The 27,307-nt window shown below is 44.5% G+C and overlaps 1 protein-coding gene across 1 annotated transcript in view; it reads left to right on the forward strand.

The window, feature by feature from the left end:
* The window catches only part of AKAP7 (A-kinase anchoring protein 7), a 1,654,018-nt gene that overhangs the window by 741,004 nt on the left and 885,707 nt on the right, over window positions 1–27,307 (forward strand). Inside the window, exon 6 of the mRNA XM_086927038.1 lies at window positions 20,152–20,264. Coding sequence (XP_086783164.1) covers window positions 20,152–20,264 — 113 coding nt within the window. The remainder of the gene's footprint in view (window positions 1–20,151; window positions 20,265–27,307) is intronic.

Genomic DNA, 27,307 nt, shown 5'->3' on the forward strand with positions numbered 1-27,307 from the left:
ATGAAGGTACCACAGACTACACTTTGCTACAATGGGATGCCTTCAATGTAACCACAAGGGGACACTGCTTGGCGGCCACCTGGAACATGCGCAAACAGTTGAATGACACACTAAAAGTATTAAATTCCAGCAATGTCTCCTACCTGGGTGCTTGGAAATGACTAATCTATCTCTATCCTCTGCATCTATCCCGGAATCTTGGAAACACACCAAAATCATACCTTTGCTCAAAAGGCTACACTGGAGGCTTCTAGGCCTGAAAACTTCCACCCGATTTCCCTGCTTCCGTTCCTTGCCAAAATAACGAAATCACACGTTAACACTATTTTAACTCAGTACTTGGTACTCAATTCGATACTGGACCCCTCTCAAAATGGTTGCAGGCCTCAGCATAGTACGGAGTCTGCTCTGCTTGCGGTCACTGAGCAGCTGTGGGCCTCTCTGGACGAGGGTAGAACCTCTGCGCTGATTCTGCTCAACCTGAGTGCAGCATTCAACATGGTCCCCCACAAAATCCTGCTGCACTGTCTGCGGGAAATCGGCATTGACGGCAAATCCCTCTCCTGATTTTCATCTTTCCTGGCCGACAGGACCTTTCAAGTCATTTACCCAGGGTTCAGCACTGAGTCCTACCTTGTTCATTGTTTACACCAGGCCTTTGGCTCTGGTGGCAAAAGCTGGTAACATCTCCTTGGTGGCATATGCGATTGACACACAGCTGGTGCTCTCCTTCCCTAATGATCCTAGTCAGGACTCCACGAAACTTCAAGAGGACCTGACCGCCATCTCTGATTGGAGGGCGGCAAATTGTCTTCAATTGAACTCTACTAAATCTGAAATCCTCCTTTTAGGCAGAGACCTCCACCTTTGGAGTAGCCCATGCCTAAACCTGTTGCCAAGAAGATAGGTGTCTGGGTGGATAACACCCTCTCCTTTGACGCCCATTCCAAATCACTAGCAGGCACCTGCTTCTGACTGTTCCGGGACCTAAGAGCCCATTCTAGGATTTTTTGATTCTCACACCCGTGACATGATTGTCCAATCCACTGTCTTGGCTAGGTTGGACTTTTGTAACTCGCTGCTCCTTGGCTCTAATAAGTCAGTGATCAAAAGGCTCAAGCATGCCCAGAATGCGGCAGCACACATTTTGTTCGCTCTCCCTAAGCACCGCCCTGTCTCTGGCCTCCTCTGCCAGCTGCACTTGCTGCCAATAGAGTAAAGAATTAACTTTAACGTTCTTTGTATCACCCACAAGATTCTTTCGGGCATCTGCCCTGCGATTCTGAGTGATCTGTGCCTTCCTGGCCCACCCGCCCATGCCTTGCGCTCGGTGGACCTCCATCTGGCCCGAGTGCCCCGGGTATGCAGGGCCGGAGCCGGAGGGCGCTCGTTACAGGCGATCGCGTCTGCCCTTTTGAACTCCCTGCCTTTCCTCACCCGAAGCTCTACCTGCCCACAAATCGGGAAGGCCTAGAGGCCCGAACCTGGAACAGTACTAGCTGGCTGCCCAACTGCATTGGATGGTCTGATGGATGGCTGATCGTTATCGCAACAGCACTGCTACTATGCACCTGGCCAATACCCTGGCGGAATTGCGACTATTGTTCCACCCTTGTGCAAAGACAAAGCCGCCAGTATTGTTGTTGGTTATCGTAGCATATAGATGCTTCCGCAGGAGCCAATATGTTTGCCATTGGAGGGAACACCCATAGGTCAGGCTGTGACCACAGCCACCGAACTGAGAATCTGATGTGAAGCGGGAATCCAAGACAAAAAAGGCCTATATCGGGAGGGCACCCCAACCCTGTACGCGACACTAATAGAAGAAAAATGAGCTTCCCTCAGGCCAATTCCTACTACATTGATCGTTGTTTGCCGATCTCACCTCTAAATGGGGCAGCGTAACCAATAACCCCAGCACACCTCACTGTACAATATGTACATGTCATGGGACAGGGAGGGCATCTTATACTGTGGTTCACCGAATCACTGCAACACCACCCAGCAGTCAGCCTAATGCCCCTCGGCTCCGCTGGGAAAGAGATATGCATCGCCAATTTACAGACTCTGAGTGAACCTTAGTGCTCCAGATTCCTGTGCACATCCCTAGGAATATGCGCCTACGTCAATTACAGTACTCTGTCATGTACAGGGCGTATCTTACACCGGCTAAAATCAATTATATTTCTACTGTACAGACACTGCCTGCCCCCACTGCTCCCTTGGGGACGCAGAGCTAATACATATGCTATGGGACTGCCCATGCCTGCACACATACTTGAGGGGAGTCGCAGATATAGTGACTCGATGCACGGATCACCCGCTACCATTTGACTGGCACACCTACATCTCTAGCGCAGAAGTCAAAGCAATAAAGTGACCTCCAGGTTCTTGGACTTGGGAATGGTGGTCGCAAAGAAACTGATCACAAAAAGATGGAAAAGCCTGACCCACCTCATATCCTGGCATGGAGTCGATCCATGCTCACATGAGCCAAGGCTGAAAGTATTGCGTTCGGTCGAGAAGATACTATGGGTATACACCAGATCCCACTTTCTGCAAGCTGGGATGTGATGCTAACTGCAATGCTACACACTCATAATACTAATATGGAAACAATATCCTCAGCAAGCCCCACAGCATAGGGAAACACACTATCAGACGGAAAAGGTATGAAATAGGACATGGAGTGAACAGACTTCATAAAGAATAGCAACATGCATACCTCAACGTTACCTCTTAGGCATATACCGAAATACTCACTGCGTAAAGCAATACACGAAATTCGGCAGGTGGTGGAATCGGAGGAAAGCTCTAACATAGTCACGCACTCTCGTGTTATATTTTGAGTTGCCCCGTTACATTATCATCTGCCTCCATATTACATTAGACAATACGTACCGAACATATATTGCGCCGTACACATTGTGTCAATGAGCACTATTGACAGCAAGTGGACACTAATAACCATTGTCAAGGACCTCTATATAAATATTTTGGTTCTATATATGTTGCAATTTACAGTTTAGGTTGCACTTGTAAGTATTTTTGATTTGGAATGCTCGCTTCCACATTCTCCTCTGCATGTCTATTACTCAATGATCTGAATATAATGTATGTGTGTGCGGTCGCCGAAATGTTGAAAAATGTAAAACTCAATAAAAGCAGATTGCCCACATTGTTTTACTAAATGAAGCATTCTAGTCATTTCAGGAGCTTTACTATGCAGACATTTTTTCTTTTTGATACGTTTTGAAAGTTTAATTAAATCCCTTACTCTCCCCATTTGTTATCATACATCTTGGCAGCGCACAGCTACGAGAGTTCCTAACAGTGCTGCATTATCAGTTTTTGACACGACATTCCAGTTCAGAATGGCAGAACATCAAGGCTTGTCATACTCGGCAGAGAAAGTAGACACTACTATGATCAACCTTACGATGTTTGCAGATGCAAGCATCTCTCAAACTATCTCCCAGACTACAGACTGGGAAAAACTTTCAGAAATGAAACGAAATAGAATTAGAACAATCCTACATGGCACAATAATGAAGGAATATTTGACCAATAACATGGCACCGAAGGGACTGCTAGTAACCAACGCCCCACAAATTTTTCTGGATGATCCAGTCTTTAGAAAAGACTGGGCCCTCATTGCGTGGCATTGCACCCATGACTGGATTGTGCTAATACTAAAAACTGCACTACGCCTATCTGAAGCAATCATGATAGAGATCCAAACCACTGAAAGCCACATCAAAACCAGCATCACAGGCTACAAAAAGAAACTGGAGGAACTAAACAAGGAAATCAACGAATACAGTGATAACCTAACACAACAAAAAGTCCAGAAATTCCATAAAGACTTAAAGCGCTTTGCAGTTGTGAAAGCCTACCCATACTCAGACCCAGACTACAAAGCACCTGTGGGACCGGACCCTGACTCTGATGCCTCAAGCAACACTTCAACCAGCAATAATGGATCTGGTACCAGGAATATGCGACAAAGACAAAGAGGTGGCTATAGGACCCAGCACCAATGGCCACAGTTCAACCAGCCCCTTTTCCAGGGACCTTACAACCAACAACAACAATACCCAATGTATGGCTGGCAACCACCCTTCGAACACCATCCTTTCCAGCAGAACCAATTTCGCCCTCCTTTTTTAGCCAGGGGCAGACGAGGGAGAAGAAGAAAAAAACCAATGAACCATGTCCAATGGGAGGAAGACGACCCAGTAGGCAGCAACACCAGGAGCAGAGCAGGAACGAGCAGTGCGAGGACCTAGTGACCAATCTATCCTCCAGACCGCTGACCGACACAGAAAAGACAGTCGTCAATAAAGGACTGGGTTTTGTCCCCACCGCCCGCCTTGACAAATTCAAACTACATTGCAAACTAGCAACCTTTTTCAGAAAACTAAGACTAAAGGCATTTTTTGAAAAACAAGGGGAGACAACCACAGATGCCAATCCCAATGAAACTGGTCTCAGGACAAAATCCACTTTTGTGCCGCCACCCCACACAGTCCCTGTTTAAGTCATCGCATTTGAACAGGCAGTATACAATGATGTTGAGACAATGACTGTCACGTCCCAATACCAAAATATGAGCAGAGCAGAAAACAATGCCCTATCTGAGCTGAGGTCGTGTGACACCATCATAATAAAACCAGCAGACAAGGGCGGTGGTGTAGTGGTAATGGACAAATCTACATACAGAGAGGAATGTCTACGACTCCTGAACGACATAAGGAACTACATCATTCTACAGACAGACCCCACTATGGAGCTCCGTGCTGAGATCCAGCAATTGGTGGAGACAGCCGAAATGTCGGGAAAAATATCAAAACAAGAAGCAGACTATCTATGCAAGTCAGAAGGAAAAACACCTTACTTTTACATAGTACCTAAAATGTATAAGGGTAAAATACACCCCCCCCCCCCCCCCCCCGGTAGACCGGTCGTATCGGGGATTGGCTCGCTGCTAGAACCCTTATCCAGAATTTGTGACTTTTTCCTAAAAACCATGGTTCAGTCTACGTCAACATATCTACAAGATACCAAGAGCCTGCTTAGACTCCTACAGGATATTAATGTGGATGCAAACACTATCCTACTAAGCTTTGACATCGAAAGCTATATACAAGCATACGGCAAGACGCGACCATAGCAGTCTTGGAAAAAACCCTGAACAACAGCACATGGACCTTCAACACCCCTAACATTCATACTCGAATGTGCCAGACTAGCATTGAAACGCAACTACTTTGAATTTGAAGGCACACTGTACCTACAGATAGGCAGAACGTCTATGGGAAGCGTTTTTGTCCCCAGTGTGGCGGGACTGTATGTGTTTGATTTCGAGCAAAAATACATCCTCACTGACCAGAACCCTTATGTGAACAACATAAGATTCTGGAAAAGGTACATAGACTATGTCCTTGCCATTTGGCAAGGACCACTTGACACCCTGCAAAAATTCATCATTTGGATTAACACATGCGACCCAAATCTAAGATTCACGAATTGCTTTGACAAAGAAAAAATGTTTTTTCTTGACATCGTGATCGCCTGGTGACAAAAACACACACTAAACCAACCACTAAGAACAATCTTCTGAGATTCGAGAGCTTTCACCCGCGCCCTCTGAGTGAAAATCTCCCCTATAGCCAGTACCTTACACTTCGCAGAAATTGCAGTCAACTCACAGACTTTAAAGAGCAAGCCATGGATCTCACAACCAAACTAAGGCAAAGAGGTTACCCATCAAAAATTGTCCATAAATGTCAGAAATGGGCTAGAAACCAACCAAGAGAAGCACTCCTTGAAAACAAAACATCTACCAACGAAACAATTCCACTGACATGTGTCACAACATATAACGCCATCTCAAACCAAATGAGCAGAAGTGTCAATAAACATTGGACCATACTCAACACAGGCAACCTACATTGGGAGAAACCACTGTTCTCTTTTAAAAAATCTTATAGCTTGAAAGACACATTGGTCAACACCAGACCAAAAGAAGATAAATAAAACAACATCCACAGTATCACAAAGGCCTGGGGACTTCCAGAAATCACAGGACACTTTCGATGTGGAAACTGCAGTGTGTGCCACCTAACAGACAACATCAAGACACTTGCCCTGGAAGAAGGAAAGATTTGGAAACAACTATCGCACACAAATTGCAACAGTAGCAATGTTATATACCTAATTAAGTGTACCTGCGGAAAACCCTATACTGGTATGACAACCAGAAAAGTCAAGCTGCGTATCAGTGAACACCGTAGCACAATCCTCTACAGAAAAAGTGCAACTAGACTGACGGACCACTTCCTTGAAGCACAGCACACTCCAAATGACATGAGATGGACAATAATTGAACAGGTGAAACCAGGCCCAAAATTGCAAAGCTGCCTATTCGAGAAGGAGCAGCGCTGGATTTATAGATTGTCCACGCACCTAACGGGGCTAAATGACAACATCCCCTGGGCATCTATACTGTAAATCCTTGACAGCCAGGTCTATGGAAACTGATAGTTTCTGCCTCTGGGTCTAGAACAACCTAGAATTCACTGTTGCCCCCATCCAGCATCTAATAATGGTCTCCCTAAGTATTTATCATGTGGCCCAGTAACACCCATCGCTCAACTGGCGCACACACACCTGTTCTTACTATCACTGTAAACCAACTTTGTTGACACGATGTCTACCTGAGCACCCCCAGTACACCCACTATGAATGACATGACCCTAGAGGGTACAAACCGAGTTGCCCAAGGAGTTCCCTTATGGCATATCAATTTCCTGACTGCTCAAGTCAATCGGCTGACAACACACCCATCACCCTTGTGTTACCTAAGGGGTATTCACTTCGCCATATGCGAAAGCCAACACTTCACCCCTGTAACTCACCACCATGGTGTCACCACAGAGGTATTCACTTCGCCATATACAAGCGCTAACGCTTCCTGTGACCGTGCGGGGGGATATCACCCGTAATTTTCCTTATAGTGCCAGCAATCTGGTTCACTGGATTCTTTACTTCTATCATGTGTCACTACGGGGGTAGTCACTTCGCCATACACGAGCGCTATGACTCCTTGTGGCCTTACGGGGCATTCACCGTAATTTATCTTACAGTGCAAGTCATCTGGTTTTACAGGATTTGATACTTCTACCCCGCCCGCCTACAATAGGTGTACCAATGTACCCATATCGTCATATGCGAGCGTTCAGACTTATTTGTACGATGCATTTCCACTCGCATTCCGAGTGTTACTGACCTAGTTTGTCCATTGCGGGCCGCCATGTTAGACAACCACGCCGTTTCCACAGCAACGAGCATATGCCCCCTCCCTAAGCCCCGCCTACCTCGGAAGCAACGACGCTCATATCGAGCACCGGGCACACACGCAAGTGTAGCGGGGAGAGCAAGGAGGAACATAGATAATCGGCCAATTTGAGCTCAGCGAAACTGTAAGTAGACTAATTCCTTATCTTCACAGCCTCGATCGACTCCACTACCACGGAGCATGGATCACGGGCTAGAGCAATTATCTAAGGCCACGCTAGCACGCTGATTTCCTAACTAACGCTCAGTGAACCCTTTATCCCATTACCCATTACAGAATATGTTTATCGCTGAGATAGTCCTACCCTCTGCCCCACGATGTCTTAAAGGCACCGATCAGGAGTAAGCCTTACTAGTATAACTATGTGTATTATATGTTTGTGTGTCTGTGTATGTCGGTACGGTCAACTGGAAATAATGCACGCAATCAATTCCCATCTCACGTTCCTAAATGTGAGTATGGAGAGTCACCCCACCGTAAGTATGGATGCGCGTGTGACTTACAGAATAATGTAATCTGCCACACCACACACACCTATTGATCTGTGTGCCTGAATAAGCAAATAGCTCAAACCAAGATACTAGTATATGATTATATATACAATGAACTAGCACTCCAAATAACTAGACGTGACATTGCTTACGCCTTTCTGACAAATCACCATGTCTGGTGTGCTAATAGAATGGGATTTGCATGAAGCATGCAGACACGTGAGAGTCAACACTACGTTACAGGCACGTAATTTCGTTTGATTGTGACTACCTCTCCACAGGTCTTTTTCCTTTTTTCTCGCCTAGATAGGTTTGAGCACATACCGATTGCAGATTTTTGCAATTCTGGTACCAAGAATCTAGGATTGTATACACTTTTTAGGGAGTGTAGACCGTCCATTTTCTTGCACCTTGGTCCTGAAGAAAACCTGGAAACTACCACATAAAGGTTGAAACATGTAGACCACCCACATAGATACTCTTGGTCATAATCACCTACTAAGTATCTCATCACTTTTTTAACATTGTCCAGTAGCTTGCGAATAAAGTTTTTTTCATACAAGTCATACCAGGACAATTTTTAACATTTTTTCTGCACTTATCACTCACAATAACCAGCTCCACTGTAGTTCAGGTGTCGCAGCACTCCCTGATGACATTCTGTCATCAGGGTGGACCCCAATGATGAAGCATGTCACCACTAGGCTGGTGAGTGAGGGGTTTTTTACAAAAGGAAAAATTTTTCTTTTCTCAAAGATACATCCCATTCAGAATCAATGATTCTCCGTGGTGATACTCCCTTTTTTTGTTACATAGACGTTTTGAAAGTTATCTTCACCACACTCTCTATGTTAAGTATGGTTTGTTGTTCAAAACACGTGGTTACATACATGTTTAAATATCATTGTTTCTCTCTCTTTGATTACTTTTTCATGTTTCAAACACTTCTGCATGCTTTTACAATGCAATATAAAATCTCACGTTTTTCGACTTAGCCATTTTACTTGTTTTCATCAAGAAATAATTGTCGGAAATCTCTTTTGATAGGGAGAATTGATAAAGGCAAGCGTCATTTACCATTTATCCTCCATCAACTCCAAGTTTGTTTATTTAAATCAAAAACTGAAACTGTCCATACATAATAAGGGGAACTAACCTAAATTATCAACTAGCAAATGATTGTTACATCATTCAGGGGTGTTAGCCTACTTGGCTCCTTTATGTTAATATGATTCTTGTGATCTGTAGTGTTTACTAGACTCCATTAATTCTTGTTTCTAAAAACAGCATGAGCAGAGGCTTAGGGACCTTTTTTTAGTTGCAGGGCCCTCTTAATGTTTTCCCCTAACTCGCAAGTCAAAAGTTCATGGGTAAACCCGCTGTCAGTCTCATTAAAAACGAGGTCCATGCATGACAAGGTATAAAATGTATATCACCAGAAGGTGGGGCCACAGGCATTGCAACTAACAACCAGCCTAGTCTGACGAAGGACCTTCGAGTCTGCCTCAGACCTCAAAATAACTTTCACATCCAAAACAAATGTCCAACGATTTTGCCTGTGATCAGTATCTTAAAAGTACACAATTGTGTGAAAGGATGTTCGTGTTTATTCATCGTTGATGTCTAGTCTAACGTCATGTCATCAGAAGACGGTCAAAACGTTATTCAATGTATGCGACATCGGTATGTAACTTCGATCAGGGTTCCGGGTCCCAACTAGAGCTAGTTTTCAGCACAGAAACGCATCACGTGTTACAGGACCCCCCAACCCCCTCCCCCCGCAGGGGTTGCTTAGGATTTGCTGTTTATAGAGGAGACAAGACCTAGCAGTTCTGGCTCGACTGATTTTTGCACCAGCGTAGCTCCTGTCAAAACGTCGGGGCAAGTTGTGCTTGCTTGTCCTGCTTACCGCTGACCAGGCGTGAATCGGTCATAATAATACTGATTGCATCAGAGTTCTTTTACGTACAGTTCTGACACAATGGTGCACATCATCCAGTGATTGTGTTAAATTATTTGCATTCCCTAAAAGTCAATTTTTTATTGAATAATTATGGAAAAATGTTGAAGTTCAGAACTCAAATATTCTATTTAAACGTATGTATGCAGACAATTCGTTACGATTTTTATGAATTATACGTCATCAGCAATTGTTTTTATGACCGACAAGTATACAATAAACTCCTTCGAGGCTATGCTTGTGCTAATCAGAACAATGCAAGGCCACTTCTGGGCTAGTGCAGGTACAGACTGAGCTTCAGAGGGTCGTCAAATTATGTCAATAATGCAACAAGAATAAGCCCCGAGACTGGAATGGCCACCAGGCACTGCTTGACTCTGGGCAGTGTGTGTCTGATTTAAGTGGAGGCGGACCCCAGCTGCACAACTGGGTGTCACACTTGGGAGCCCCTTGTGCTGATGTGTCTGAGGAACAAAAGGTAGGCCACTGATACTCCTCGTGGTAAGAATAAAGACATGAATCACTGCACCTGTACTTTCACATTCCCAGTGCTGCATCAAAATTGTCACATAATTCGCTTTAAAAATCCCTTTCGCTTTGCAGTCAGAGAAAGAAAAGTGAACAACAATCCTGAAGCAATTTGTCAGAAGACATAGCCTGACTTTTGATTTCTGTCTTTGTAGCACCAGTAAATGTGACAAGTGAACACAGAAGGTAAAAGCATCTTAGTTTATTGCTCAGATTTTCCAGACTCACCAAAAATCGGCTTGTGACCCACTGTTTGGAATATGCTGGTCTACTCTGTCCTTCTGTGCCCCTGACATGTGCCCTTATTACTCTCTCTTGTGTGCCTGTGTTTTAACTTTTTTTTATATATACTGTACAATAACAGGTCATATCATACCATACTGTACGAAGATAGGCTATACCATGCCGTGCTATACAATGAGAGACCATACCAAACCACATAATGACAGGCCATACCATACTGTGTTATACAATGACAGCCCATACCATATTATAAAATAACATACCATACCATCCAATAGAATTACATGCCATACCATATCATAGCATAACCAAAATGACAGGCCATACCATTACAAACTATTCAATGACAGGCTATAACATACTATACAATTACCGGCTGTATCTTATTGTACAGTGACAGACCATACCATACCATACTATACAGTGGCATGCTTTCCCATACCATACTATACAATAGCAAACCATACCAAAATATAAAATGTCAGGCCATGTTATACCATACTATAGAGTTACAGGCCATGCCATACCTTACTATACATTGACAGGCCAAATCATTTGATATCATGCCATACTATACAATTTCAGGCCATATCATACCATGCTATACAATGACAGGTAATAAAGTACCATAGTAAATCATACCCTACCCTACAATGCCAAACCATACTATTCAATGGCAGGCCGGACCATACCATACTATGCAATGACAGGCCATACCGTACCATACCATACCATACAATGACAAGCCATACCATACACTGCTCTACAATGAGAGCCCATACCCTACTATTCTATACAATGACATACTGTACCTTACCATACCATTGACAAACCATACCGTTTTATAGGATGACGGGCCATATTATATCTTACCTTACTATACAATGACAGGTCCATACCATGAAAGACCATACCATATCATAATATACAATGACACGCCACATCATGCTAAATCCACTATGCAATGACTGACCAGACCATATCATACAATTCCATACCATACTGTACAATGACGGTCCTTACCATACCATACTATACAATGAAAGGCCTTACCATACTATATAATGATAGACCACACCATATCATACCATAATATAGAATGACATGCCTTACTATGCCACATCACTGAATAGTATGGTTTGGCATTGTAGGGTAGGGTATGATTTACTATGGTACTTTATGACCTGTCATTGTATAGCATGGTATGATATGGCCTGAAATTGTATGGTATGGCATGATATCAAATGATTTGGCCTGTCAATGTATAGTAAGGTATGGCATGGCCTGTAACTCTATAGTATGGTATAACATGGCCTGACATTTTATATTTTGGTATGGTTTGCTATTGTATAGTATGGTATGGGAAAGCATGCCACTGTATAGTATGGTATGGTCTGTCACTGTACAATAAGATACAGCCGGTAATTGTATAGTATGTTATAGCCTGTCATTGAATAGTTAGTAATGGTATGGCCTGTCATTTTGGTTATGCTATGATATGGTATGGCATGTAATTCTATTGGATGGTATGGTATGTTATCGCGTGGGGGGCTGTTACCCGTACACTGTTGTTGGGAATTGCATTTTAATTGCGCATTTGCACAGAACGATAGAATTTTAATATTTTAAACTTTGTACTCCTTCGCCGGTCGCCGCCCGCTCCACCCCGGTCCACCGCAACTGAGGCTGTTTGTTGTGGAGGGCGGACCGGGTAGAGAGAGAGGCACCCTCGCTGACGTGGCCTCAGCAACAGTAGATAAGGCCATTAGCCTGCTCGCGCGTCCAGAGTTAGTGAGTAGCGCGTGGGGGGCTGTTACCCTTACACTGTTGTTGGTAATTGCATTTTAATTGCGCATTTGCACAGAACGATAGAATTTTAATATTTTAAACTTTGTACTCCTTCGCCGGTCGCCGCCCGCTCCACCCCGGTCCACCGCAGCTGAGGCTGTTTGTTGTGGAGGGCGGACCAGGTAGAGAGAGACGCACCCTCGCTGACGTGGCCTCAGCAACAGTAGATAAGGCCATTAGCCTGCTCGCGCGTCCAGAGTTAGTGAGTAGCGCGTGGGGGGCTGTTACCCTTACACTGTTGTTGGGAATTGCATTTTAATTGCGCATTTGCACAGAACGATAGAATTTTAATATTTTAAACTTTGTACTCCTTCGCCGGTCGCCGCCAGCTCCACCCCGGTCCACCGCAGCTGAGGCTGTTTGTTGTGGAGGGCGGACCGGGTAGAGAGAGACGCAGCCTCGCTGACGTGGCCTCTGGGTATAAATGAAGAACACCTCCCCGACCGCGCAGCGGACACGCCGGCGGCGCGCAGAAGGCGCGCCAAAGGCAAGCCCGTCTGCGCCCGTCCGCGCCGGGACCGGGCTTAGGGCTAAAAACTTTGCTCAAAATGCCCCTGAACTAAGAGATCTAATTTACTCCAGCAAGGATTTATTAGCATTAAGACCCAGCCCTTGTTGCCAGCCTCATTCGCCACTAGCAGAAACTAAGTGTTGTTTGAACAGTGGGCTTACATTTGCCTATTCTCAAAGTAGTACTGTAGCAGCAAACACACGGTTACAGAAAACATCAATCAAATCTTTTAGGGCGGCCCTTTTGAACGCACGATCTTTAGTCAAACACAACACCGAAATGGCAGAACTTATAGACTCACAGAAATTAGATTTAATTTTCATCATGGAAACCTGGGCAGATGAAGCATCACATACTGACCTGTTATTAGCAATCCCAGAGGGATATGGAATTACCAGAGCAGATAGGAGAGGAAAAAAAGGGGGGGGTTAGCTATTATCATCAGGAACGAACTAAAGGTGAAGGGGTGTAGTCTAGGTAGCACCCCTGATTGTGAAACCTTGTCATTTAACATTAAGTTGACTGATAACTACACCTTCAATGGGCTTCTGTTATACAGACCACCAAAAGCAAAAACCCTGTTGACGCTGTCACTTGATCCCTTCTTAGAGGCCAGTGTGAAACATCCGGACTTCACCATTCTGGGTGATTTCAATGTTCACTTGGAGAAAAGAGATAAGGCAGATTGATAGATACCTTTATGAACCTATCCATGGAACAGATTGTGCTTACAGACACCCATAAAGCAGGGCACACACTAGACGGCATTTTTACGTCCAACAAACACATTGAAATGTTGGATTGCCTTCCGGTTACCTGGTTAGATCAGAAGGTTGTAATCTTTTCAATTACATCAGATAATGTAGAAGGGGTTACATTATCTCATACTGTGGACACCTCTACATCTTGTGTTGATTGGTCTAGATTAGACCCAGAAAAATTAAAAAATCATTTGGCTTTGACGATACCTAGGTTAGTGCCGGACAGCAATACGGCTACTGACCAGATCTGTAATTGGATAGCAGGGGCTATAAGAACTATTGCACCACTGAGGAAAAGATCCAACCTCAGAAAAAAACAGGTGTCACAACCTTGGTTCTCCGAGTCTCTTAGTTCAAGTTCAAGTTCAAGAATTTATATAGCGCGCTACTCACCCAGAGGGTCTCAAGGCGCTTGAGGGAGGGAGGGTGTATTACTTATCGAAAAGCCAGGTTTTTAGCTGCTTTCTGAAGGAAAGGTGGCTCTGTGTAAGGCGGAGGTGAGAGGGGAGAGAATTCCAGGTTTTGCCCGCTAGGTAGGAGAAGGATCTTCCTCCCATCGAGGATCTGTGGATGCGTGGAATTGCGGCGAGGGCTTGATTGGATGATCGTAGTTGGCGGGTGGGTGTGTAGAAGGACAGTCTTGTGTTGAGTCATTCGGGTCCTAAGTCGCAGAGGGCCTTGTGTGCGTGGGTGAGGAGACGGAACGTTATTCTCTTGTTGACGGGGAGCCAGTGGAGGTCTTTCAGGTGACCGGAAATGTGAGCTTGACGAGGGATGTCCAGTATGAGTCTGGCTGAGGCGTTTTGGATGCGTTGGAGTTTTTTCTGTAGTTTGTCAGTGGTTCCGGCGTAAAGGGTATTTCCATAATCCAGTCGGCTTGTGACCAGTGCGTGGGTGACTGTCTTTCTTGTTTCGGCGGGGATCCAACAGAAGATTTTTTTGAGCATGCGTAGGATGTTGAAGCATGAAGATGAGACGGCCTTGACTTGTCTGGTCATCGAGAGGGAGGAGTCCAGGATGAAGCCCAGGTTACGTGCGTGATCTGTAGGTATGGGTGCTGTACCCAGGGCCGGTGGCCACCATGAGTCGTCCCAGGATGAGGGGGATGATCCTAAGATGAGGACTTCAGTTTTGTCTGAGTTTAGTTTTAAACGGCTGTTCTTCACCCATTCGGCTACTTCTTTCATTCCATCGTGTAGATTGGTTTTGGCGGTGTTTGGGTCTTTGGTGAGGGAGAGGATCAATTGGGTGTCGTCTGCGTAGGAGATGATGTTGAGGTTGTGTTGTCGCGCGATGGATGCGAGGGGACTCATGTAAACGTTGAAGAGGGTGGGACTGAGTGATGATCCTTGTGGTACACCGCAGATGACTTTGGTGGCCTCTGATTTGAATGGGGGGAGGCGGACTCTCTGGGTTCTTCCGGCGAGGAACAAGATGATCCAGTCCAAAGCTTTTCCTTGTATTCCGACATTGCTGAGGCGTTGTATGAGGGTGCTATGACAGACTGTGTCGAAGGCGGCGGAGAGGTCGAGTAGGATGAGGGCGACTGTTTCTCCGTTGTCCAGTAGCGTTCGGATGTCGTCTGTAGCTGCGATGAGGGCGGTTTCGGTGCTGTGTTTGGCTCGAAAGCCGGACTGTGATGGGTCGAGGGAATTGTTGGATTCAAGGAAGGCGGCGAGCTGACTATTGACGGCTTTCTCAATGACTTTGGCAGGGAATGGGAGGAGTGAGATGGGGCGGTAGTTCCTAAGTTCAGAGGGGTCTGCTGTGGGTTTCTTCAGAAGGGCGCTGAGTTCGGCATGTTTCCAGCTTTCCGGGAAGGTAGCGGAGTTGAAGGAACAGTTGATGACATCGCGGAGATGGGATGCCATGATGGAGTCTGCTTTGTTGAAAATGTGGTGGGGACATGGGTCGGTTGGTGAACCTGAATGGATGGAGTTCATCAGGCGTATGGTGTCTTCAGTGGTGATGGGGTTCCAGGCGCAAAGGTCGTGAGAGAGCTGTTTTGGTTCGGAGGTGGGTGGCGTGGACTGTTCTTCGGATTGGTTTTCAAAGCTGTTATGTATGTCGGCTATTTTGTTGTGGAAGAAAGAAGATAAAGAGTCGCAGAGGTCTTGAGAGGGAGTGATGTCGTTGGTGCCGGCGGTGGGGTTGGTAAATTCTTTGACGATGTTGAATAGTTCCTTGCTGTTGTGGGCGTTGTTGTCGAGTCGATCCTTGAATGCTGATTTCTTGGTGGATCGGATTAATTGGTGGTGTTTGCGGGTGGCGTCCTTGAAGGTGGTCAGGTTGTCGGTGGTTGGGTTTTTTCTCCAGGTTTTCTCGAGAGTACGACATAACTTCTTGGATTTCTTAAGGTCATCGTTGAACCAGGGGGCCTTTTTGTTGCCTAATTTGATCTAGTGGTTTTTCAAGGGTGCTAATTAGTCAGCGCTGTGGGTGATCCATTGTGTGAGTTTGGTGGCAGCATGGTTTGGGTTCGATGATATGGCAGGAGGGTTTTGGTTAAGCGATGTGAAGAGTTGGTCGGTGGTGATTTTGTTCCAGTTTCTTCGTGGAATAGGATGTGGGGGGTTGTGGGTCGTGGTCTTTTTGTAGCTGAAGTGAACGCAGCTGTGGTCTGTCCAATGGAGAGCTGTGGTGTGATCGAAGGAGATGTGTTTGCTGGAGGAGAAGATAGGGTCGAGCGTGTGTCCGGCCAGGTGGGTGGGGGTGTCAACAAGTTGTTTGAGTCCGAGATTGGCCAGGTTGTCCAGAAGGGTGGTGGTGTTGCTGTCGTTTTTCTTTTCCAGGTGGAAGTTGAGGTCTCCCAGTAGAATGTAGTTCTCGGAGTTGAGGGCATGTGGGCTGATGAAGTCAGTGATGTCTTCGTTGAATTGTGTGCGGGTTCCTGGTGGTCTGTAGATGAGGGTGCCTCTAAGTGTGGTCCTGGGGTCGGTGTGGATCTGGAAGTGAAGGTGTTCGGCGGTTGCGAGGTTATCGTCGGAGGTGGTCGTAATTCGGATGGTGTTCTTATGGACGATGGCGATGCCTCCTCCTGTTTGGTTGATGCGGTCTTTTCGGATGATCTTGTAAGCGTCCGGGATGGCTATGGCGATGTCGGGGGCTGATGATGCGTTCATCCAGGTTTCTGTAAGGAATGCGACGTCCGGCGATGCAGTGTCGAGTAGGTCCCAGAGTTCAGTGGCGTGTCTGTGGACCGAGCGGGTATTCAGCAGGATGCATTTCAGGTGGTTAGAGTGGGAGCTGTGTTTGGAGGTAGTGGATTTGGTGTGGTTCCTGATGCAGGCGAATTTGCAGGATTGGCAGGCGAAGGGTCCATGGGTGTGTCCTGGGGCGGCTTCGCAGCATTGTGGTGTGCGTCCAGAGTTAAGGGCAAAGAGGGTAGCGGCATCATACGAAATGCGGGTGGAGTGGGTTTTGCGAGGACCAGGGGGTCTGGCGCTGGGCGCGGTCCAGGCGCGGACGGGCGTAGACGGGCTTACCTTTGGCGCGCATGGGGCGCGGTCGCTGCGTGTGAACGCTGCGCGCAAAAGCATCTGGCATATGTGGATAGTGGGAGGGGAGGGGCAAGGGAGGGGCAGCTGGGAGGCGTGGGCGGTGCGGAGGGCCGGTCTACGATGCACAATAACAACAAAATGGCTGAGAAAAACAATGCAGCGCTACGATCACAGAAAGCAAGCACAAACAATTTACAAAATTAAAAATGTCAATTCAGGCAGAGCGAGCGATGCGCAAATCAGCTGAAAGCAGCCAGTTACAAAGCAGCGTGATAGCGCTACGATACCAGGGTCCAGGGAGCGTGGGGAGCGGCCGTCTCTGAGCTAGTCAGGAGGGTCACACCTCTTAGGGAGGCAAAGAGAATTTGTAGGAAGCTTGAAAGAGTGTGGAGGATCAGCTATGACCTTGACAGTAAAAAGGAATACAAAAAAGCCCTAAATTCCTATAAAAAATTAATTTTTGCAGCTAAGAGTCAATTTTTTATCGAGAGAATAGAGGAGTCAAAAAATTGTAGTAGAGAGCTCTTCTTGACTGTAAAAAAGTTATCCAAGATAACTACAAACAATAATATACCCAGTAGTATGGATTTCTGTAACTCCCTTGGCCAATTCTTTACCGACAAAGTGACATCTGTATATGAATCGTTCACGTCAAACACTTCCCAATTTGTGACTTCAGAGAATATTTCTCCTAGGAATACATATCCTGCTGATGAATCACCAAAATCAGGGTTTAAGTTCCACCCCCCAGGACTAGAACAGGTCTTTCAGGCAGTTCGGTCTACAAAATCTGGGGCCCTCAGGGATCCCTGTCCACCAAAAATTCTACATCTTTTTCCTGAGCTGCTCAGCGAGCAGTTGACTAAACTCACAGAGCATATAATTACCTCTGGAGTCTACCCAACCCCATGGAAATCTACTTCGGTTCTTCCACTATTAAAAAAACCTAATTTAGATCCACTAGATCGAGGAAGCTATAGACCTATAGCCAGGATCCCCTTTGGCGCAAAGGTTCTTGAAAATTTGCTGAACAAACAACTGGCGCAGTTTGTTAAGGAGGCAGACATCCTGGACCCATCTCAGTACGGGTTCCGAGAGGGACATGGTACCGAGACCGCACTGCTGATGGCGGTGGAAGAACTTAGGAGTGTGCTGGATGCCGGAGGGAAGGCCGCCTTGCTCCTGTTGGATCTTTCGGCGGCCTTCGACACAGTAAACCATGACACACTCCTAGACCGGCTGACAGCAGTGAGGGTCCATAAAGAGGCAAGAACTTTGTTGGCGTCATATCTTAGAGACCGGTCCTTCACGGTGAAGACGGGGAACGCTAAATCTAAATCTTTCAACTCCCCGTGTGGGGTACCGCAGGGGTCCTTACTAAGCCCGACATTATTTAACCTATATGTCTCACCATTAGCTGAAGTGATTAGGGAATATGGTTTCCTTCCAATATCATACGCTGATGACACGCAAATCGTGGTCACGATTTCTAAAGACACTTTAGGCACGGCTGATAGGTTTAGAAACTGCATGAAGCAGGTTAGCCTCTGGATGGAAAGAAACTGTCTAAAACTTAATGGAGACAAAAGTGAAGTCATGATACTAGGGAGTAACACTGAAATTTGGTCTCCGAATTGGTGGCCCTCCAACCTTAGTAACTGCCCCTCGCAAGTCAAGAAAGTAAAAAATCTGGGGATGTTGATAGACAATAAACTGACTTTCGAAGCCCAAGTCAATAAATTGTCGGCAACGATGTGGTATACACTGAAAATGATTAGGAAACTAATACCCTATATTCCATTGGATTCCAGGATAACAGTGGTCACCACATTAGCCTTATCGAGACTTGATTATGGGAATGCCTTGTTTGCCGGTATGCAGACCCAGCATTTAGCAAAACTGCAACGCTTGCAAAATTCAGCAGCTAGGCTGCTATTAAACATCCCCAGATCTGAACGCATATCCCATCATCTGAAATCTTTACATTGGCTTCCCATAGCGAAAAGGGTCAAATTTAAATTATTGTGCCTAACATATAAGGCGCTACAAGGCTCTGGATCTCTCTTTCTCGAACACACCTGAAACCGTATATTCCAATAAGAGAATTGCGTTCATCCCAAGCCAAACTAATTCAGGTCCCCCGCTTCAAACAAGTGAGATGGGGTGGCAGAAGTTTCTTACTGCATGCTGCTAAGAATTGTAATCAACTCCCCCAGATCATTAAAAGCTGTACCTCCTTGCTGTCCTTCAGAAAACTGACAAAAACCTGGCTTTTTAACCTTTAATAATTCCTGCTTCTTCAGCACTGCTCACGTGTTCTCTGATTAGCGCTAAGACGCCCACGGGCATATGCGCGCTTTATAAAACTACAAATCAAATCAAATCAAATCACATCACATCATGCTATACAATGATAGGCCACACCATGCCAGACTATAATATACAATGACTGGTTATTCCATACCATACCCTAGCATACCATACCATACTATACAATTACAGACTTTACCAAAAGATACAATGACCGGCCATACCATTCCATACTGTAGCATACCACCCCAAACAGTGACAGGCCATAACATTCAATACTATAGGATACCACACCACCCAATGACAGGTCATACCATACCATACCATACTAACAAAGACATACCATACTATATACTGACAGGCATACTATATCATACTATACAATGACAGGCCTTACCATACCACAAAACTTTAAAAGAAAATTACAATGCCTAATTCTCGCGTAAACGAGACTGATTGGCTTTGACAATGCTTGCTTTTTTTTTAAAGCATGGATGATCATAAAAGACTTCCCTTTTGTGTTGTTGATTGTTTCTCTAACTATGGCGAAAAACACACACATTTTATACGACCAACAGCATATTGTTAAGCATACATCAGCATGTGGCATCTTACTACCAATGCATTTGTATCCTACAGAAACCCTAGAAAAGATATTTAAGGAAAAAGGCATACCAGTGAAGGACAACAAAGCTTTTACTCCCCATTTGACCATTATGAAGCTGTCAAGATCACCAAAGATACGAAAACAGGTGAGTGCAAATTAAATGCAACACAGTAGCAAGCAAAATGTGTGTGTGTGTGTGTGTGTGTCAACGCCAGAAAAGTTTGCAGCTCATTATGTTTTGACACAGTTATCTTTTTGTAACAAGCAAAGAACGCTGGTCAGACACAACAGGTTACCTCACCAAACCACTTTTGTCCACAGTATATCATGCAACACCTTCCTGAATGCTGAAGCCTCCACCAATGAAAGAAAGTATGTCCTGCAAGTCTTACAAGGACCACTGCTTTTCAGACCCAGTCTCGAAATACATTTTGAAATGCTGGTAACATATTATTGAAGCAAACCAAATCTAGTAGGAGCTGAAGGACCAACCTCGAAAAAAGCTTGGCACAGAGACTTATGAAGGACAGCAAATGATAGTTTGAAGGAGCATTCTTTGCCCCTCTTTTGGGTCAGAATGAGTAATGCTGACTCCAAGCTACCCAGTCAGTACCAGTTACAATAGTGACTGATACAACATTGGCCAACAACCCCCTATCATGATTCCTAAAATCCATGTTGGACACCTCTCTACCCCCACCTAGGCCCAAGGCATTGGATTCTTTCACCGTAGTTACCAGGTTTATCTAACCTTCATACCTACACATTCGTGCCAATGCTGTCAGTGATGTGCAGTTCTCCTTTCTACAATTAATAATAGACTGTATCTTAAGCCCAGTGCACATTTCTTCAAATGATTGATAAAGCATCTTAAGGTGAAGTCACAACTGTCACAACTGTGGAGAAGTGTGGCTCAATGGTTAGAGCGGCAGACCCTGATGCAGAGGTCTGGCCCGGGACCAGGGTTCAATTCCCCGCCTCGGCGGGTCTTGGGCTCAAAAATTCCACGGACCTGATAATTCTCGCCTCGGTGCCTATTCCAATCATGGAGTCCCACTCTGCAACTCTGGGCAATAGCTTGCTTAATCTCCACAACAGCCCCCACAACGCTAAGGATGCCTGGCCTCCACCTTGGGGGTGCCCAGGAGTGGACGCCTCACAGGGAAAGCCAGGATGGGTTCCACAGCGGTATTCGTACAAGCGCCTTGAGACCCTTGCGGGTGAGTAGTGCGCTATACAAGTATCAATTTACAATTTTTTACATTTCTTCTGTGATGGAGCTCTCAAACGATTCTCATGTTCACTCTCATATAACCATCACCTCAAATATTAGTGTCTTCTTTTTATTTTGCAAACAATTGTTTTATATTTTATAATTAAACCTTATGAATGTTTGTTGTGGCCGAGCCATTTTGCTTTCCACTTTAACTTACCAATCAAACTAAACCTTGCAGGAGCTTCTGACCACCTCATAGAGTCCTGGATTTAATATGAGTGTTCCTGCTAGCTATAGCTGACAACAGGAAGCAAACTAAACGTTTAAATATTAACCCTGTATTACGCTTCCTTATTGATAATGGACTCCCGTTGCAACTTGTTTGTGACCCATTTCAGTAAATCAGCAGGGAGTAGGAACATCTAAATAAATTATGCCTAAAACATTGCTGTGTTGCTCAGCTTCGCAAACAACTGTTATAATACTATTTCGTCCACTGAAAAGTATTATTACATGAAGCTTTGTTGACTATGCACATTAGTCATTCACAAAGTGATCGTCCCTCCTTTCTGAGTCACACTCAAACTGCTTACCAGCCATATAGGTATATACAATGGTGGTACCAGAAACTGCAGTTACTCTGGACAGCTTTCCAGATAGAAACTCGCCCATTAAACTGCCGACAATTTTCGACACTGAGGGCCATATGTGTCAAAGTACCCATTTGCGATTCTGAAATAGCGATTTTTAAGAAATCGCTATTTCAGAATCGCAAATTGGTATGTATGTACAAATTCGCATTTTTTTGGCTAATTCTTAGTATTCCTTAATTGCAATTAGCAAATTGCGAATCACAATTAAGGAATACTTTCCCATTCATTTCTATGGGCCAGGAGGCCCATAGGAATGAATGGGAAGGTATTCTCAATTTTGCAATTCGCAATTTGAAAATCGCAAATTGAGAATAATTTCAAGGGTGCAGGGGTGTCCAAAGGACACCCTGTTGCACCCATGAAATAAGCATAGGTGCACATGTGGTGCACTTACATGCCCTAAGGGCATGTATGTGCGTCACATGGCACTTTGAAAAATGCAAAAATGTGCATTTTTCAAGGAATTCACAAATTACCACCAAATTGAAGTTGGTGGTAATTACCGATTCCTTAAGGACAATTAGCATTTTTTTTGCTTCATACATTGCATTTAAGGAATCGCAAAATTTGCGATTCCTCAAATGCAATTGCAAAATAAGGAATCGCAAATTTTGCGATTCCTTATTTTGCACCAGATTTTCCTTTATACATACAATTTTGCAAATTCGCATTCGCAAACGCCGAAATTCTGCTAATTTCAGCGAATGCGAATGTGCTTCATACATATGGCCCATAGTAAATTAGGTATTACCCTTCACATGTCTGCATGCTTACCAATATTGGATGATCATACCAAAAGCACCAGACTTACCATTGCATTGTCATTGTGCTCTATATTTAGTGCCAAATAAGAAAATAGGTTGATGAGCTCAAATATAAGGGAGCATAAAGACTATACTATTATGAAGAGGATTCTATGATCACACAAGCGCACATGATCAAGTAATTGCAGTTACTTTCAACTCTGCCTACTTCAAATTTACATTTCCACACAATTCTAGTCTGCCCTTAGATCTGTCTTAGCTCAAGGTTGCAAATATATTTTGTCCATGTAACTTGGAATATAATAATTCCAGATATGTTTAAAAAAACCTAGAATATCAGAATTTTGCAAGTTCTTTACCATTCCAGTCAAGTACCATGACCATGTTTTTACATAACTGTCTAGAATCAATAAACTTTTTTCGGTTGTGTCGTAACAATAAAAGCGACAATGCTTGGGACACATTTTTCTCTTTCCATTCCTTTTATTATCGATCCGAATTCAATCGAGTCTTTGCATTCATTCTCTTATAGCCTTGGCTTCCATAGTAGAGTTCTGTAAAACGTTTTTTGGATGACCCCTATTCTGCTTCTGTTTGGTGCTAACCTACCTAGGAGAACGGAATCCTTTTCTGTGTACGAAGCATATTTAATGGATGTATTCCCTTTGTAAAAAAATTGGACATGTAATGCCTCCACCCTGATTGCAAGTCAGCACTGCCTTCTTGCATCACTCTAATATGAGTCACTCATACAGGTATAGCCTGGTGCCATACCCCGGGAATTTAATTACACATGTGCCTATATCTCAGCACAACAAGTTCAACAATAAATATCTATGCCCCATGGCAGGCCGCTGGTTTTCTTATGACATATATATAAACATTCATACCGTAACTTATTCAATTGCCCTAGTAGCGCACACCCATAGTGAGGTTATAGTTCTTCTCTCTAACATTCTGGGAAGATGTAACTTCCCCAGTCCTGAAGTTGTTGCCCATATGGGGCATACACACCCTCTGGGATAGTAGCTAGGATAACGATGAGGTCGAGACTTGCATTGTCCGAGCAAGTGTCTAATTTACATTATGCCTATGTGAGAGTTGCCTAAATTAAAAGTGGTACCTGAAATCCCTGTTAGAAGATGTGAGATACATCTGGCAATGTCTGTGGAATAAAGACCTGCTCCGCCTTTGTTAAAATTAAGAGGTCTTCGGTATGCCTAATGCCCACAAGAGTTGGTAGCTCTTAGCAGTGACTCACAACATGGACCATTTACCACTTACTGCAGAAACTATTGGATCTGGGTTCTGGGCCTTAGTGATTTTTTTTAATTTTGAGGGACAAGGACAAGGGAAAATTAAATCATTCATTTTCCCTGAGCATCGTCCCTCGAAATGCAAATCTTCAGCATCTTCACCACAGAATTTAGAATTTCGTGTCTCATCCCTTACAAATTGGGAAAGCTTTAATGTTTTAACTTAATTTCTTGCTTAAGACATCCTCAAAGTACCCTGCAGGAGGGTCAACCATTTTCGAAGTTTTTGCTACACACCAATGAAGAGTACTATTGGATAGCAGTAGTCTCCCTTAATTTTGTTTACCCTGTTTCATCTCTTCAACAAAATGTACATACATATTATTAATCATGACTTTTTTCTTTTCTCTTTTTTAACTGTTAAATCTTTGAAGCCCATGCCACAGATGCCATCCAAATATCTTGGGTGGTGGGTGTTAAATGATGTGCTGCTGTGAGCTTAACATTTAGACATATGACCCAGTAATCCCCTGGCCAAGCTGCCACCAACGATGACTCCCAGAGATTTGATGTAAATGCTCTGGGCAGCTTTAATAGACAAAGAGAATGGAGCTATATAGCAGTATTGCTAAATTGTTTCTGGTGTAGACAATGATTCAGGATGTATTCTGATGTGTGTCCTTATGAAAAAGGAAACCAGCAAAGACTCACTGCATTGGATACCAATGTGCACTACAAGTGCTGGAACAGAATAATCCAAGAGGATATGAAACCACACAACTAATTACATCACCAACGAATATTTTGACTAAAGTGTAGCAAAAAGTTCAGACCCAGCTTGGTTATAGTAATGAAAAAATCTAATGAGTCCAGGATTCAATGAAACAAACAGAAAACTGTAGCCAATCAAATGTCCCCAGCTAACCACTCACGTATTTATCTTTATGTGGCGGTTCAGTTTAATATTCAAGATACAATACTACACTGAATTTCAGGAATTAAAGAACAAAGAATCCCAATGATCTGTAATGAAGATTAGGAAGCTATATAGCACTGCGAAAGGATGTGTAACCACTGATGCTGAAACAGAGCAACAGGCAGCACACAGCTGTTCTAAAGATTTCTGAATTCCTGGTTCTGACCTTCTTACCAGTGGCACCTTCGGAGCTGCTGTTCATGTGATGTCATGTTCTTCACAACAGAGATTTGCAGGGAATGGATTTCCTCCAACAATGCAGAAACAAATGCAGACCAGGGCTTGCGTATACCAGAACACATCAAGCTATTGACTAAACACACAGGTGGTTTCTTTGAGGACATCATATTGTAGGTGCTTGCTCGACCCTGACAGTGGGAACAACATTTCTCCATTGGATTACTTGACTTGTGGATGACTGTAGTAATTGCTTATCTTAGATCCGTAGGGAACCAATTTACTGTCTTAGCATCTAAAAAAAGGTCCAGAAGCCAAGGACTAAGCAAGTCTGAAAAGTGCTAGCTCAGCTCCAGTGTGAGACCACAGGGACCTTGCATCTTTCCGTTCTGTATCTCCTCTACTGTAAGGTCCTATTCTCAGTCCATCAGATTCTAACAGTTATTGAGGGAAATCAAGTTTTCCCCAAACCTGACCTGTAATCAATGGTTTGAGAGCAATGCAAGACATACTGATCCTCAATAAGTGTCCGAGCCACTCCATTAATTATCAACCTAACCTCAGGATCCCTTGGAATCTGTACCATCTTGGCTGAGCAGGTGTGATGACTCAGCCAAGCACTCAGTTTATCAACCTTGTGCAGTAATTCTGTAGTATAGTGCACCTTAGTTGCGTATGAGGCCATCTCCCTGTATTCCTAAATTTGCTTCTGGTCCTAAGTCTCTTGCATTCTGAGTTGGTAGCCAATTCCCTTTCTGTGAGAAGTATCTTGGCCTCCAGATCTCTAATTCTGTTTCACTGTTGGCTCTTTAGTATTGTTTGGCCCTGAAGGACCATCTCAGTGGCTGTTGCAGGTCCTCGTACCACCTCCCCTTACTACAGCTGTCCTATCCAGCTTGCTCGCATTCCGCTACCCTCTGCTGTCTGTCTACCTGCAGCCCTCTGTTTGTGCTTACTCTGTTTGTTTCTTTCTCTGTTTGCCTTTATCTGTTTGTTTTTCTGCCCTCTATTTTGTGCTTTTCTGCCCCCTGTTTTGCCTTTTCTGCTTGTTTTTCTGCTCCCTGTTTTTCCCTTTCTACTCGTTTTTAAGCCCTCTATTTTGCCCTCTTCTGCTCTGTTTTGCTTTTTCGGCTCATTCTTCTACCCTCTTTTTTACCTTTTTTCTGCTTGTTTTTCTACCCTCTGTTTTGCCGTTTCTGCTAGTTTTCCTGCCCTCTGTTTGGCCTTTTATGCTCGTTTTTCTGCCCTCTGTTTTGCCTTTTCTGCTCTCTGCTCATCTGCTGTTTTTGCCCTTTTTGCTTGCTTTTTTGCCTTTTCGGCTTGTTTTTCTGCCCTCTGTTTAGCCTTTTGACCTTATTTTTCTGCCCTCTGTTTTGCGTTTCTGCTAGTTTTTCTGCCCTCGGTTTTGCCCTCTTCTGCTCTGTTTTGCGGTTTCTGCTTGTTTTTCTGCCCTCTGTTTTCCCTTTTCTGCTTGCTATTGTTTTCTGTTTTGCCTTTTTCTGCTTGTTTCTTCCCTCTTCCCGTCATTTTCTCAAGACCAGACTTTTCAATGGAGACGTTGCACCCCAGTGCAATCGCGGCCAGCATGACTCGCGGGTAGGGGGGAGGGCAGGTGGGTGTGGTTGCATGGGGGGAATTAAATGAAAAAATAAATAAACGTACCTTCCCTGGTGCATGCAGCCTACATGGAGAAAAGGGAGAGTGCGCATGACTGGTTTGGTTGGCCCCAGAGGGCCCGCAGCATTGGGCTAGCCACTCCTCCCCTGCCCTCCAGCAGATCTAACCACCCGCCCGCCCCTAACTAAACTCTTCTGCTTTCTCGCAGTGCAACAAGCTGAAACATAAAATTCAAGTTTCACCATTTTATATTTCTGCTTCTCGCACTGTGAGAAAGGAGTGGGGAGACGCTTCCCTGCCCTAATGGAGGAGCCGCCTCTGCCCCAGTGCCCAGATACCCCCGGGGTGACAGTGCTGCACTCTACAAATGCTAATTGATTGTTTGAGTGGTCTTTCATAACATTCACCTAATAAAGATAGTTAGACAACTCCTGGTCCTAGGCGACCAGTACTTTTAACACTCGCACTTCACAGCTGTCAATAATCTGCCATCCAACATTCAGCGTTGATAGGAAGTGATCAGAATCCC

Source organism: Lissotriton vulgaris, chromosome 6 (genome assembly GCF_964263255.1).
Source record: "Lissotriton vulgaris chromosome 6, aLisVul1.2, whole genome shotgun sequence".
NCBI classification, from domain to species: domain Eukaryota; kingdom Metazoa; phylum Chordata; class Amphibia; order Caudata; family Salamandridae; genus Lissotriton; species Lissotriton vulgaris.